This window comes from Coloeus monedula (genome assembly GCF_965178545.1).
Source record: "Coloeus monedula genome assembly, chromosome: Z".
Classification (NCBI taxonomy): Eukaryota; Metazoa; Chordata; class Aves; order Passeriformes; family Corvidae; genus Coloeus; species Coloeus monedula.
Genome location: NC_138822.1, coordinates 34,795,922 through 34,808,555, shown reverse-complemented (window position 1 = coordinate 34,808,555; position 12,634 = coordinate 34,795,922). Strand labels below are relative to the sequence as shown.

Sequence of the window (12,634 nt, the reverse complement as noted above, 5' to 3'; positions counted from 1 at the left end):
CAAAGCCCAGTGGGTCAGCCGACTGTCCACTGCTACCTTGAGAGAAAGGTCACACTCCTCTGGTTGCACACATATTCCTGATACCTGCCTCATTGATGCCTCCCACTGGCTACAGCTCTTCATAAACTGCTCCACTTCCCCACGGGTTCACAAGTCCTGCCAGCAAACCTGCTCCAGCATGGGCTCCCCTCTCCACGGGCCTGCAGGTCCTGCTGGGACCCTGCTCCAGTGCAGTGAATGGGTTCACAGCCACATTCAGGCATCCACCTGCTCCAGCGTGGGGTTCTGCACAGGCTGCAGGTGGATATATGTTCCACTGTCAACATTTATGGATTGCAGGAGGACAGCTGCCTCACCATGGTCTTCATTATGGGCTACAGGAGAATCTCTGCTCCAGCACACGGAACACCTCCTTTTTTTCACTGACCCTGCTGTCTGCAGGGCTGTTTCTCTCACATATTCTCACTCTTCTCTCCAGTGGCGGGTTCCACAGTTCCAGTCCCCCACTCTTCCTCCTTAAAGCTGTTACCCCAGCAGTGCTACCACCATCACTGATGGGCTCAGCCTTGGCCAGCAGTGGGTCTGTCTTGGAGCCAGCCAACCTGGCCTCTGTTGGATGAGGGGGAAGCTTCTGTCAGCTTCTTACAGAAGCCACCTCTGTAGCCTCCCAGCTAACAAAACCTGGCCATGCAAATCCAGTACAACCCACCAAGTTGAAATAGAGATGTTCTTACATGAAAAGCAGCAGGGAAAACACCTAGCTCATTTTAAACTCCCACAATGTAGTCACATTTGTTTGCCTTTCCATCTTCTCCTTGGAAAGCAGAAAGCATACAGATGGATAAACAAATTTAAGCATCCCTTTTTGGGCAAGCATAGGTAACAATTGTTCACCCAGTTTATAAACACCCTCTGTCTACTGAAAAATAAAAGCCCAAATCAAATTAAAACCCAGTTTCCATTTACTTATGCATACAAATCAATTAATGTAGCACTTAAATTTGTGCTTTTAGTCTCAACAACCAGCAGAGCCACATTCTATACAAAACAACTTGTAAAAGTCCTTAAAGTCCTTATTGGTGTGCACCAGGATTAATGTTTACTCAGGCAAGTTAAATAGACACAAACCAGGTTTAAACCTATTTTAGGAGCTGGTGTTCTGTGATAACCACTTAAAAAGTTAAGAAGTATGAGTCACAGTAACTGAAGTTGTTACTATGTTGTCACTAACAACTACTGTGTAGTTGCTACTACAGCACAAGGAACTTAAGATGTAACTCTTTACATGTATTTTTTTTACATTAGTGTCAGGAGCTTGGAGTCAGCTGATGTATGCCAACCCACTTGTCTGAGCTTTCGCAAGCGTGAGCACCCTTCCAACACAAACTGGCCTTAATTCTTGCACCGATTTGAACTAAGATAGTTTAACCTCAGGCCCATGTGACTGATGCCCAAAAGGGGATAATTTCCAGAATCAAGACTCAGTTGCTTAGATGAGTGTCCGAACTTCCTTGAAAGCAATATGAAATTGGACAACTCTTCATCTCCAGGTTATGCAAGAATTTCTCCATTGTGATTAAATAGTCAACAAAAAAGGACTTCTTTGATTCTTACTACTTACCAGTTACATTAAGTACTTTTAATCACAATGACTGAAAGGGTAGCAAAAAATGCTTCCTCTTTTTTTTCTTTTAGTGCTGTGTACAACCCACTTTGATTATCCTTTGACTCATATGGATGTCTTACAGAGACGCAGGTGAGAGAGTGAGTTTTTTAAATGACCAGGGAAGCACAGCTGAAAAGTCATAAATTCTAGCAGGACTCAGGGGCTCGTGTAGTATTGTAGTTATACTTCACAGGTATTTGTATTCACTTAAACTGGTTAAGTTTTCAGATGACTGTGTGTCCTTAACCTACTCAGAGGAAAACAGACAACGTCCAATCACGAGTCAAAAAGGAAAGAGTAATGCTGTTCTCTAAAAACAAGTTTATGTTGGGAGTTTTTGGAGAAAAATAAATAAAGAGCATAACCACTAATCATATTCAGCATTCTGAATGTCTCCCACAATTAGTTTTTGTAACAACACTGGTACAAAACAAAGGACTGCAGATCAGTAATAGAAATCAAGGCAAGCATTTCATAGCCATTTGACCTACCACACCTCTGGCATGTTCTGAAGAACCAGAAAGTTATTACATACTTTTGTTACTGTAATTTCTTGATCACCATGTGACTTTTATTTCTAATAGAAAGAAGGCTTGACAGCAGCAGTGATATGACTATGTCCACATCCAACAGAAAAGAAAGATTCCTTCCTTTTTGCATTTTTTCAAATTTTAAAGACACTTTCTTCTTTATACAGTAAATACACATGTGGGTTAAGAGAAATAATCCATTGAAATCCTAAGAGAAGAGGAGAACCACACGTGTGGCAGGGCCCCACACTGCATTTAAAAGGAGTTTGCAGGGGAGAAGACAGGAGCAGTACAGAACTGAAAACCATAAGGGCGATTACAAACTGAAGTTTACTGTGATACAGTTTAGCAGGTGCTTCTTTGACTGGGAGAGTTTGCTAATGCTGCAACAATGGATACTTCTGGGTGTGACAGATGATAAAAATGCAACATGTTTTAGACACTTCTTCCTAATCTTGTTATTTTAGGGGGAAAAAATATCCTCCTCTGATACTTAAACTTTAGTACTTACCGAAGGATCTACTTGATCATTTGTTACTCCCCTCAAGACAATCTTCAATGGGTGCTTCATGAAAGGTGCCAAGCAGAGCAAACTCTCCAAATAGTAGCCAATACCACGACTGGGGCTGCAGTCGTGTTCCAGCGAGCCTCCATACAGAAGACCAGGCTGATAATACAAGGTAGTACCTGGGGAAGAGGCCAGGGAAGCAAACCAAATGAGGGCACTGTAACAACACCAGCCATTACTACAGCATAAAAACACTTTGCAACAATGTATGTGGGCAAATCGGAGGCAGAAGACTATATGGAAAATGGTTGCAGTTCCAGCACACTGTCTACATGTCTGCAGCTAATAAATGGGTCAACACATGAGTGTCTCTCTGTCCTGCACATCACTTTCCTCCTTTCCCTTCCCCCAAAACCAAGAGATTTCTTAGCAATCTCCAAGATGCTGATACAAGCAATTGCTATCCTCCACAGAAGCTAAACCTTCATTAGTTCATCAGGTCATTAGTGTCTTGGCATATTTGATGGTAATTCATTTGCTTTACCGACCAACTGAAAATCATCAGGATGCTTAAAAAAAAAAAACAAAAAAACCCCTCAGACCAGGAGAGGTTTTTATGTGGGATGCTTCTCACTCTAATCAAACCCTTTACTAAGCATGAATAAGCAAGCAGTCTGGCTAAGAAGTTTGCCTCTGTAGAGGGTAAATCTTCTTTTTCTTCTACAAAAATTGATTCTGGTACAGAGGAACCTTTCCCCACTATGAAATTCTGCATGCCTAACAAAATACTAATTTTAATTCTCGGGCAGTACAGTTTCCTTAGCTCTCTACATTATGGTGGAGCACTGATGTTCTTGCATCTGACCAGTTATTGCAAAACTTGTCAACTTTGTTATTTCTGATCTTCTCAGTCAATCATATCTGAACACCTACCTCTGTCAAGACAAGACTTCGGTTCCACTGCAGAAACTGATAAATCCTGGAGACCAGAACAGACAAAGCAGAAAAAACCAGATCTTACCTGTTTGGTTTATTTCAATCCGTGAGCCATTGGTCACTTTGTCAATCAGGCGAATAAAACTTGCTTCAAAATCTAAGGAGTAAGAGCAGAGACAGAATTACAAAGTTTCTTAAAAGTTCATCACCTTACTTGTATTTTTGCCCTTTCCTGCCTTCCACGACAGTAAGGCTACTCTCAAACTTCAAGTTGTGGTATAATGCTACCACATGTGAAAAGGCATCTGTAAAAACAGAGATGTTAATGTGAGCCTCCACGCTCATAAGCATCTCAAATCAATTGAGATGCCCTCAGATGAGGCAGCTAGACTAGTCACACTCCTCTCTCTGGCACACAGCACATAATACAAGTGGACATTTCTGACCACAGCGGCTTGAGAGATCACTCTTGCCCAGGATAAAATCTTTGACAATTTACATTTTGCTCTGCACAAAGCAAAACATACAAATCATAGCAAACAGGATCCCATATATTGAAGCATGACAAGCTAATAACAGCTTCACATTATTCTCTGTAAAAGTCTTAGCTTAAAAGAAGGGGACATTTAGACGCGAAGTGATGCTGCTGCGTAGCTGTTCCACAAAATTGTCTGCAGAGTCTAAAATTTTCCATTTCCGAAACAGTTATGGACATACTTAGGGCTAGAGAAACTAAGTCTTCCCACTGCCTCTTTTCTTGCTTCCTGTGTTCACTATACTGTAGCAGTTGCTGCGGAAGTAATTCCTCAGTTTCTCTTGATTGTGTGGACTCTTACTCAGAGGCAATGGAAAGGATAAGCAAATTTAACCAAAAACAAAACTAAAAAAATACCAACCAACCAACCAACACCAAAAAGGAAACAACAACAACACTAAAAAAAAGCCATCCCAGGAGGAATATGCTAGTATTCCAGCACCCCAACATGGTACAGACCCAATATCAAGGAAGATAGGTGAACATATGCAGAATTCAAAACACAGGTAATTTTAAGAGCCAACAGCATCTGCATAATTGTTTATAGGTTGCAAAACTCCCTTAACAATAACCCCAAGTTATTTCTTACACAGTAATCAGATTTTTCTTTCTATATGTGACTGCAGGATGTAACAGATATTTAAATCACAGAGCTACCTGCAGAATTAACAGATTGTCAATATTTGCATAACATGATTGATGCCTCAGAACCAATACTGGTTCTGCTCTCTGTTATGACAATTTCTAAACTATGACAGCTTATATGTTTATAAAGTTTATATGACAGCACTGGAGCATCTTCCAGTGCAAGAGTGTATCCTTCTGAGCACGTTTCACTCTTCGAGAACACCAGCAGCAGAGTTTACAAATGCTCCAGTAATGAAAAGTAAAAAAGAACTGCATGTTCATCAACATAAACCAGGATTTGTTGTTACTATTTTTCTGTTACAGTCACAGTTTACACTTGAAGCCACAATTTGAAAAGGCAGTTCAAATACTCTCTAAAAAACATGCCAATATCTACAAACTTCACCACCACCAAATGCTCCACGGTGATAATAAATACTTTGGGTCATGGTAAATGTTAAGTCAAGCACACAAGAATGCTTTGGCAGTTTCTGAGTAGATTTTTTAGCTACAAACTGAAGGCTCCTCAGGAGGCAGAGAAGCATCTACTCCTGTTCTGAACTTCACAACAGGGCTCCTTGCCCAAAAAATAACTGAACAATAATGTTTCTTCCTCAAACTCTATCCTATTGTTTCCTACTTCAGTTTATGATGGAATTCATCCTGGTATGCCAAAGGCTTTGTACAAGAATGACGAGGGTCCTCCCTAAGAAACAAATCTGCAGAAATGAGAATCAATGGATTTCACCTCTTTCACCTTTACTGTTTCGGCAAACCCTGACAAAAATCAAAGCATAAAATGTGACCTATTAAAACTGCGTGAACGTCAGCTCCCACAAACACACAGAGCACACGACGCTTGGGCACAGGCACGTGGCAGAAACGACGGCCCGAGAGTCAGGGAATTAATTCTGCCATCCCGACTGTGAAGCGACCGTCACGGGGACGAGAACCGGGGCCGGAGCGAGGCTCACGCACACCCAGCGACCCGGTCAGAGCCCCGGCAGGCGCGGAGCGAACGGCGCTGCCCCGCGGGGCGGGAGAGGCGGACGGGCAGTGCCAGCCCCGTCCCACCGGGACGGCTCGGCAGGGCAGCACAGCCCCGGCCGCCCGCACCGGCCCTTGATGGCCCACTCTGGAGAAAAGCTGTGACCTCGGGAAAGGCAGGGCTGCCGAGCCGAGCCGAGCCGAATCAGAGGGACGCGGATGGTACTGCCCCGTCCCCGCCCGCCCCGCCGGGCAGCGAGGCACAGACCGGCGGGTGTGTGACAGTTCCCCTGCTCTGGCCTCCTTCACCGTCCCTGCCCGCTCCCAGGCCTCCTCCTCCTCCCAAAGCCCCGCGACCCACGTGTGACAGCTACACCGGAGATGGGTGTGCGGAGTGCCCAGGGGAGAGCCCGTCCACGGGGAGACACCGGTACTTAGCTGGGTGCCCCCTCCTCGGCGGGACCCGCCGAGATGGAGCCCGGGCTGTCCCAGCTCCCGCTGCGGGGTTGGCCCTGCTCGGCAGCAGGTCCCAGGCACAGCCGGCACCGGAGCTCCGCTGCCCCCCGACCTCCTCCCCCGCGGCCGCCGGTGCCGCCGCTCACCGCGGAGGCCGGGGTCCTCCTCCTTGGCGCGGATCTTGCGGATCTTCAGCGGGCGCCCGCTGAGCGTGGCCAGCACCAGGCGCTGCCGCAGGAAGTTGCATCCCGTGTAGCTGAGGCACTGCGCCTCGCCCGCCGCGCCGCCCGCCATCCCGCCGCCCACGTGGTTGGAACAGGAAGCGCTGGGACAGCGGCGGGGGCAAAGGGCAGGGGGCGGGCGGGCTCTGGGAGTGGTCGCACCGCCCCCGTGCTTCGCATCTGCGGGGACCGCGGCGCGGCCGGGAGCGCTCGGCGGCGGGGCGGTGGTGAGAAGGCTCGGGCTGATTGTCGCGACAGGGGTGGTAGCTTCTGCCTTTTCCTCTGCTCTCCCAGCCTGCGTGTTTTTAGTTGAAACTTAAGGAGTGTGGAAGTGTCGGGAAATGTGTCTGACCGAAGCCCGGTGCCCGGCCCGCTGCTCTTCCGGGCGGTGCGGGCTCTCCCTCGGCGGGCGGGTAAGGACGGCCCGGAGCGGAACGTGGGGCCTGCACGAGGGTACTATCCCCACATCGAAATGAGTCAGTTTCTGGGAACACGTTCCTTAGGCAGTACTTTTCAGTAATTCATCCCTGTCTACCTTAAGGAAAACTGAGCGGTGGAATGAGTCCTGCTTTCGGTCCTTGGGACGGCCTGTTTGCTTAATGACAGTGACAGGGTCCTCCTGTCCTTAAGGAGGAGACTGACTAATGCTTTCAGTCTCTTATGTTAAGAGAAACGTGGATTATAGTAGAGGTGTGACAATGTCGAATGTTAGGCTATATTTACGTGTCCAGAAAAAGAAGTTTCTTAGAATGGAATAGTCTAGTTGGAAGGGACCTACAAGAATCGTTTAGCCCAGCTGCCTGAGCACTTCAGGACTGACCCAAAGGTAAAGCAGGTTGGGGGCACTGTACAGATGCCCCTTACACACTGACAGGCTCAGAGTATCATCAGGCCTGACCAGGCTCTCTATAAAGAAATGCTTCCTGATGGTGGATCCAAACCTCCCCTGGCACAGCTTTGAGCCATTGCCACACATCTATCACTGGATCCCAGGGAGGAGAGATCAGCACCTCCCTCTCCACTTCTCCTCCTCAGGAAGCTGTAGAGAGCAAGGACGTTGCCCCTCAGCCTCCTTTTCTCCAACCTAGACAAGCACAAAGCCCTTAGCAGCTCCTCACAGTGTCCAGTCCTTCCACCATCTGTCTTGCCTTCTGCAGACACCTTCAAGGACCTTCCCATCATTCTGAAATGGTGGAGCCCAGACCTGCAGCCAGCACTCAGGGGGAGGCCCTGCCCCAGCGCTGGGCACGGAGGGCCGGTCACCTCTTTGGACGGCCGGTGAGGCCGAGTTTGGTGCACCCAGGATGGGTTTGCTGCCCTCCTGGCTGCCAGGGCACGCTGCTGGCTGCCGCGGAGCCTGCTGCCAGCCAGCACCCCCAGAGCCCTCTCTGCAGCCCCAGAGCTGCCCCTCTCCCAGTTTAGCCTCGTGTCTGGCATTTCTCTATCCCAGGTGCAGAATCTGGCTTTTTGACTTGTCATTTGCATGTCACTGGTGATGGCCCAGTGCTCCACTGTATCCAGATCCCTCTCTCTGCAAGGACCCTTGTCCCTCAAGAGAGTCTACAGCACCTTCCAGTTTGGTACAGCAGAAGTCAGACTGTTTTCCTTACAAACAATAACCATTTTTTATTTTACTAAATTGTCTTTCAGATACTAAAACTTTTTTTTTTTTTTTTAATCCACGATAGGCACGCTTTACAGAAACTGGATGAAGTAAACCACCTATTATTAGCTGCTTGCTGACTTTTGTGATCAGCATGCATAAGGATTTTTGTCATGTTGATAAACCTGTCTGCAAGCTTCGTATCACAGAGTAACCATGATTTGGTTTGGAAGGGACCTTTAAATATCATCTAGTCAACCCTCATACTGTGGGCAGGAACACCTTCCACTCTACCAGATTGCTGAAAGCCCCATCCAACCTGGCCTTCAACACTTACAGGTCCCCATTGGGCATCCACAACTTCTGTAGCCAACTTGTGCCTCACCACCTTCGCTGTAGAAAAATTTTTCTTTATGTCTAATTTAAATCTACCCTTTTTCAGTTTAAAACTCTTGCCCTTTGTCCTGTCACTACTTCTTAGCAAAAATTTTCCCTCTGTCTCTGTGATAAACCCCCTTAAATACTGCAAGACTGCAGTGAGCTCTCACCAAGGCCCTCTCTTCTCCAGGCTGAACAATCTCAGCTTTTTCAGCCTTTCCTCAAGGAGAAGTTATTCCAGCACATCGATAATGTTTGTGGCCCACATCTAGACTAGCTTAATCAGGTCCATGTCACAGAATCACAGAGTCAGAATCACAGAATTTATTAGGTTGGAAAAGACCTTTGAGATCATCAAGTCCAACCCATGACCAAACATCACCTTGTCAACTTGACCATGGCACTGAGTGCCACATCCAGTCTTTCCTTAAACACCTCCAGGGACAGTGACTCCACCACATCCCTGGGAAGCCAATTCCAGTGTCCAATCACCCTTTCTGTAAAGAAATTCTTCCTAATGTCCAACCTAAATCTTCCCTGGCACAACTTAAGACTGTGTCCTCTTGTATTTCCTGAAGTGAGGACTCCAGAGCTGGATGCAGAAATCCAGGTGGGGTCTCACAAGTGTGGTGTAGAAAAGGGCAATCATGTCCCTTGATCAGCTGGGACACTGCTCTATATGCTCAAGTCCAATTTTTCACATACCAGTTTCCCAAATTTCTTCTCCACTTAATCCGTTTACCATCCAGCCTGTACAGATGGTGTGGATTTCCCCGACACAGTGCTAAGGTAAAAAACCAAATCCAGAAGAATTATACATCTAAATCAAAAGACCACATCTGTGCAGAAACTAAGCCCAAGAATTTTTTTTAAAGGAAGCAGTTTGAGAAACTTGTGGAAAGTTAGGATCAAAAAATGACAGCAGTTAAACAGCATTAGTTCACACAAGCAATACCCAAGATTTCTGAGATATGGGCAAAAATGTCTAGAGTTATTAATGATTCGTATGCAGATAAACCTCTCCATCTTTTTAGAAAAAGAGAGTTTTATTATGGAGAGTTTTGTGGAATCAAAGAAATGTAGCTTTCTGAGAGTAAGGAAGTAGTTGCCAGTTGCAGCCCTGATCTAGGATATAAGACAAAAGAGGGTGGGCCTTGGCCAGCAGAAATTCTTTTCTGTAATGCACTGAGCAGAACAAAGAGAAAACTGTGTGTGTGAGGAAGGTAAAGAACGTACATATCTTCTAAGAGCTAGTAAATCTATGTTCAACCTTCACAAAAATTCTTAAAACTTTCTTGATAAATCAGTGGTTTCTTTTCCTGCTTACAAACAATTAAATTCAGTCAAGTCTCTGCATAATTCCTTTGGGTTTCAGAGTTTGGAGAGTATTTTGGAATTCCAGAACAAAGAGTGCTAAACTTCATGATTAATGGAGAAGAAATCTGGCACTTACCATTTCCTATTTTCAGGGAACAATTTTGTCTCCTTTCAGTCATTCACAGGCCTTTCAGAATAATCACAGGATAGCAGTTAAAGAACAGTTTGCTGTAAGGTTGTCAGTATGGGATATGATAGAGAATGAACACTCCCACTGAAATCAAGAGGGTCTTCTTCTGTGAAGACGGCTGTGTAAAAGGCTTTCAGGTGCTGCAACTGGAACTATATTTTTCACTGCATTGTCTGAACTCCATATCTTAGAGTTGCATTGAAAATATCTAGTCAAATATGTCTACTTTAAATGAACTCTCTGCTGTGGTTCATTTTTCTTCCTTTGTGTACGCCCCTGCTCTCCCACACATGTATTTTTAGTTCTGCCCATCCTGTCCTTCTTCTGTGACTTCCAATTACTTGCTATCATCTGTTAACAATTTGCAAGTATTTGCTTTATGTCAAGGCATGAGAAAACAAAATTGGGAAAACACTCTTCCCCAAAAATGGCCTCTACTTCTAGCCATCAAATTAATACCTGAAAAAGTCTGATTGCCCAAAACCCCTCCAGAATTTTCTTATGTAACTGAAATAAGATACTTCTGTGAAGAATCACTGGTAGATAGACTGCAAAACACTACTCTGCTGGTATAATGTAAGTATTCTTGTAATAAGAAGTCTATCTGTCGTAAAAATACCCAGTGACTTAGAAGAGGGATTTTCTTTCCCTGGGAGTGCTGGTAGCTTGCCGTCCTAGATGTTCAAGGATTTCTGGACTCAGGAAAAAGCTTTTTATCAACGTCCTAGGGGTGGCACAGAGAGACTGAGTGGCACCTCACAGATGCATAACATTTCATGATCTGGGCAGCTGTTACAATTTAATCTCAAAATGTAAAGCTGTTACTGGTTTGCCTTTAATACTCAGGGGAAATGTTAATTTTCATTTAATCAAAGGTTGGAGAACATGACAGTCTGCTGGTGTTTTAATCACTTGCAATAGATAATACAGAAAAGGTCATTACAGAAATTTCCAAAAGATCTCTGCCATTTGCTAATGTATGAGGGCTCAAAGTATCAAAAAAATTAACACTGTTTTCTGAATTTCTGTTAGTTTACATTATCTCCCAAGAGTTTTCACACAGTCTCAGAAACACAGATGTGTAACTTCTCTTTTACTGTGACTTAATGTTTTTTCCTATTTATGTGTATTTTGAGGGAGATCTAAACAATCTGTGCTGAGTGGTTTTTATAGGACTACAATTACGAAGTCCAAATACAGCTCTAAAGAACCACTGGGAGAGCAGAAATGTTTTTCAAATAATTAAAATTCTGTGTTTGATTATTATCAATCTGTGACTGCAATAAAGTATTGCCACTGCTAGTAATGGGACATAAGCCTTGTACTAAGTTTCCAAGGCATCAGAACAGAAGCTTATCAGATTTGCACTGCCTGAATATTCTTTGATCTGCTTGCAGCTTTGCTTCACTTCCTTTAATTGTGAGAGCAGTTTTGACAGGTTTCCTATGGCTAATTTATTTTTCTTGTATTAATTGTTTTCTAAAATGCAGACCTGGAGCTGGACACAACTGGTTTAGCAAAAAAGGCAAAGAGACTACCTAATACATGTGGCAGGTACTGTATATAGTAAAATCAGATGTAAGAGCTGCAGATTAGTGAAGAAAAAGCAAGGTGTAAAGTTGTGTTAGCAAGCATACAAAAATAACTCCAAGGAAACCACAGAGGAGTGAAGGAGCAGCTGTCAACACAAGCATGACATTCGTCCTGGTGAGGGACTCCAGATGCTGACCACTCACTGTAAACCCATCCCCCTCACCTGAGTGAGACCATGACCTTGGGGCCTAGGGAAGGAGGGAAGAGAGGTGACACAATACCAGGAGAATGGTAGAAACTAAGACGTGTGTGCGGAGGAATTAATTATTTGTATAATAAATAATAAAACTTAATAATGGTAATTCAGCATAAACATGTAGTTTCTGTAATAATTACATCTGAATTAATAGTTATTGAATGAGAATGTTAGGATTTCAGTTATGTTAACAGTAGATTTTCTACTTTATAAATAAGGTGCTTTCGTCTATGTCATAAATAAGGTTTTAAGTTTAACAAGCTTGGTGTACTGGCAATAAATTTCTGTCTGAAGAATACACATTAACTAGGAAACTTGGAGTTTCGGAACAACCCATGTTATGTTTAAGTGTTAATTTGCTATACTCAGCCATCTGAGAGGAATAATTCATTAGGCTGGTTAATTAAGGTAGGAGTGACACCACAAAAATGATACTGTTATAGCGCTCTTTGTAATAAAACACTATTTAAATCTAAATAAAGAATCACAGCTCTAAATGTTTGGTTTGTAAAGAGCTCTGTATTTGCTACTTTAAAGGAAACAGTTCAACAACATTTCATTCCATATATTTCAAAACTAAAAATATCCTCCTCAAATATTCTTGATGGTATACATTTTTTTTGAGGGAGAGTTTTCAGCTGTGTTGTGTATCTATGTTAGACTTCATTGGATAGGTATTTCATGCATTTTTTAAGAAAACATGATTAATGGGGTATCTTGTTTAACAAATCAAACATCACAGTCTAATCCAGTTTGGAATCCAGATCTGCAGTCCAATCTGTGGACCAAAGCAAGGTCAGACTGGGTTGCTCAGGGCTTTATCCAGTTGGATCTTAAAAACCTCAGAGAGCTGATTCTACTAATACTTAGATTCCACTGCCTGATTTACTG

General features: G+C 44.1%; 1 protein-coding gene across 1 annotated transcript in view; it reads right to left on the bottom strand.

Annotated features, from left to right (window-relative positions):
• RCL1 (RNA terminal phosphate cyclase like 1) overlaps positions 1-6,539 on the bottom strand; it is a gene marked incomplete at its 5' end in the record, with an annotated part of 31,438 nt that extends 24,899 nt beyond the window's left edge. The window contains 3 exons of the mRNA XM_082301160.1: positions 2,708-2,883; positions 3,726-3,797; positions 6,392-6,539. Coding sequence (XP_082157286.1) covers positions 2,708-2,883; positions 3,726-3,797; positions 6,392-6,539 — 396 coding nt within the window. The remainder of the gene's footprint in view (positions 1-2,707; positions 2,884-3,725; positions 3,798-6,391) is intronic.
• Between the last annotated feature and the right edge of the window lie 6,095 nt (positions 6,540-12,634).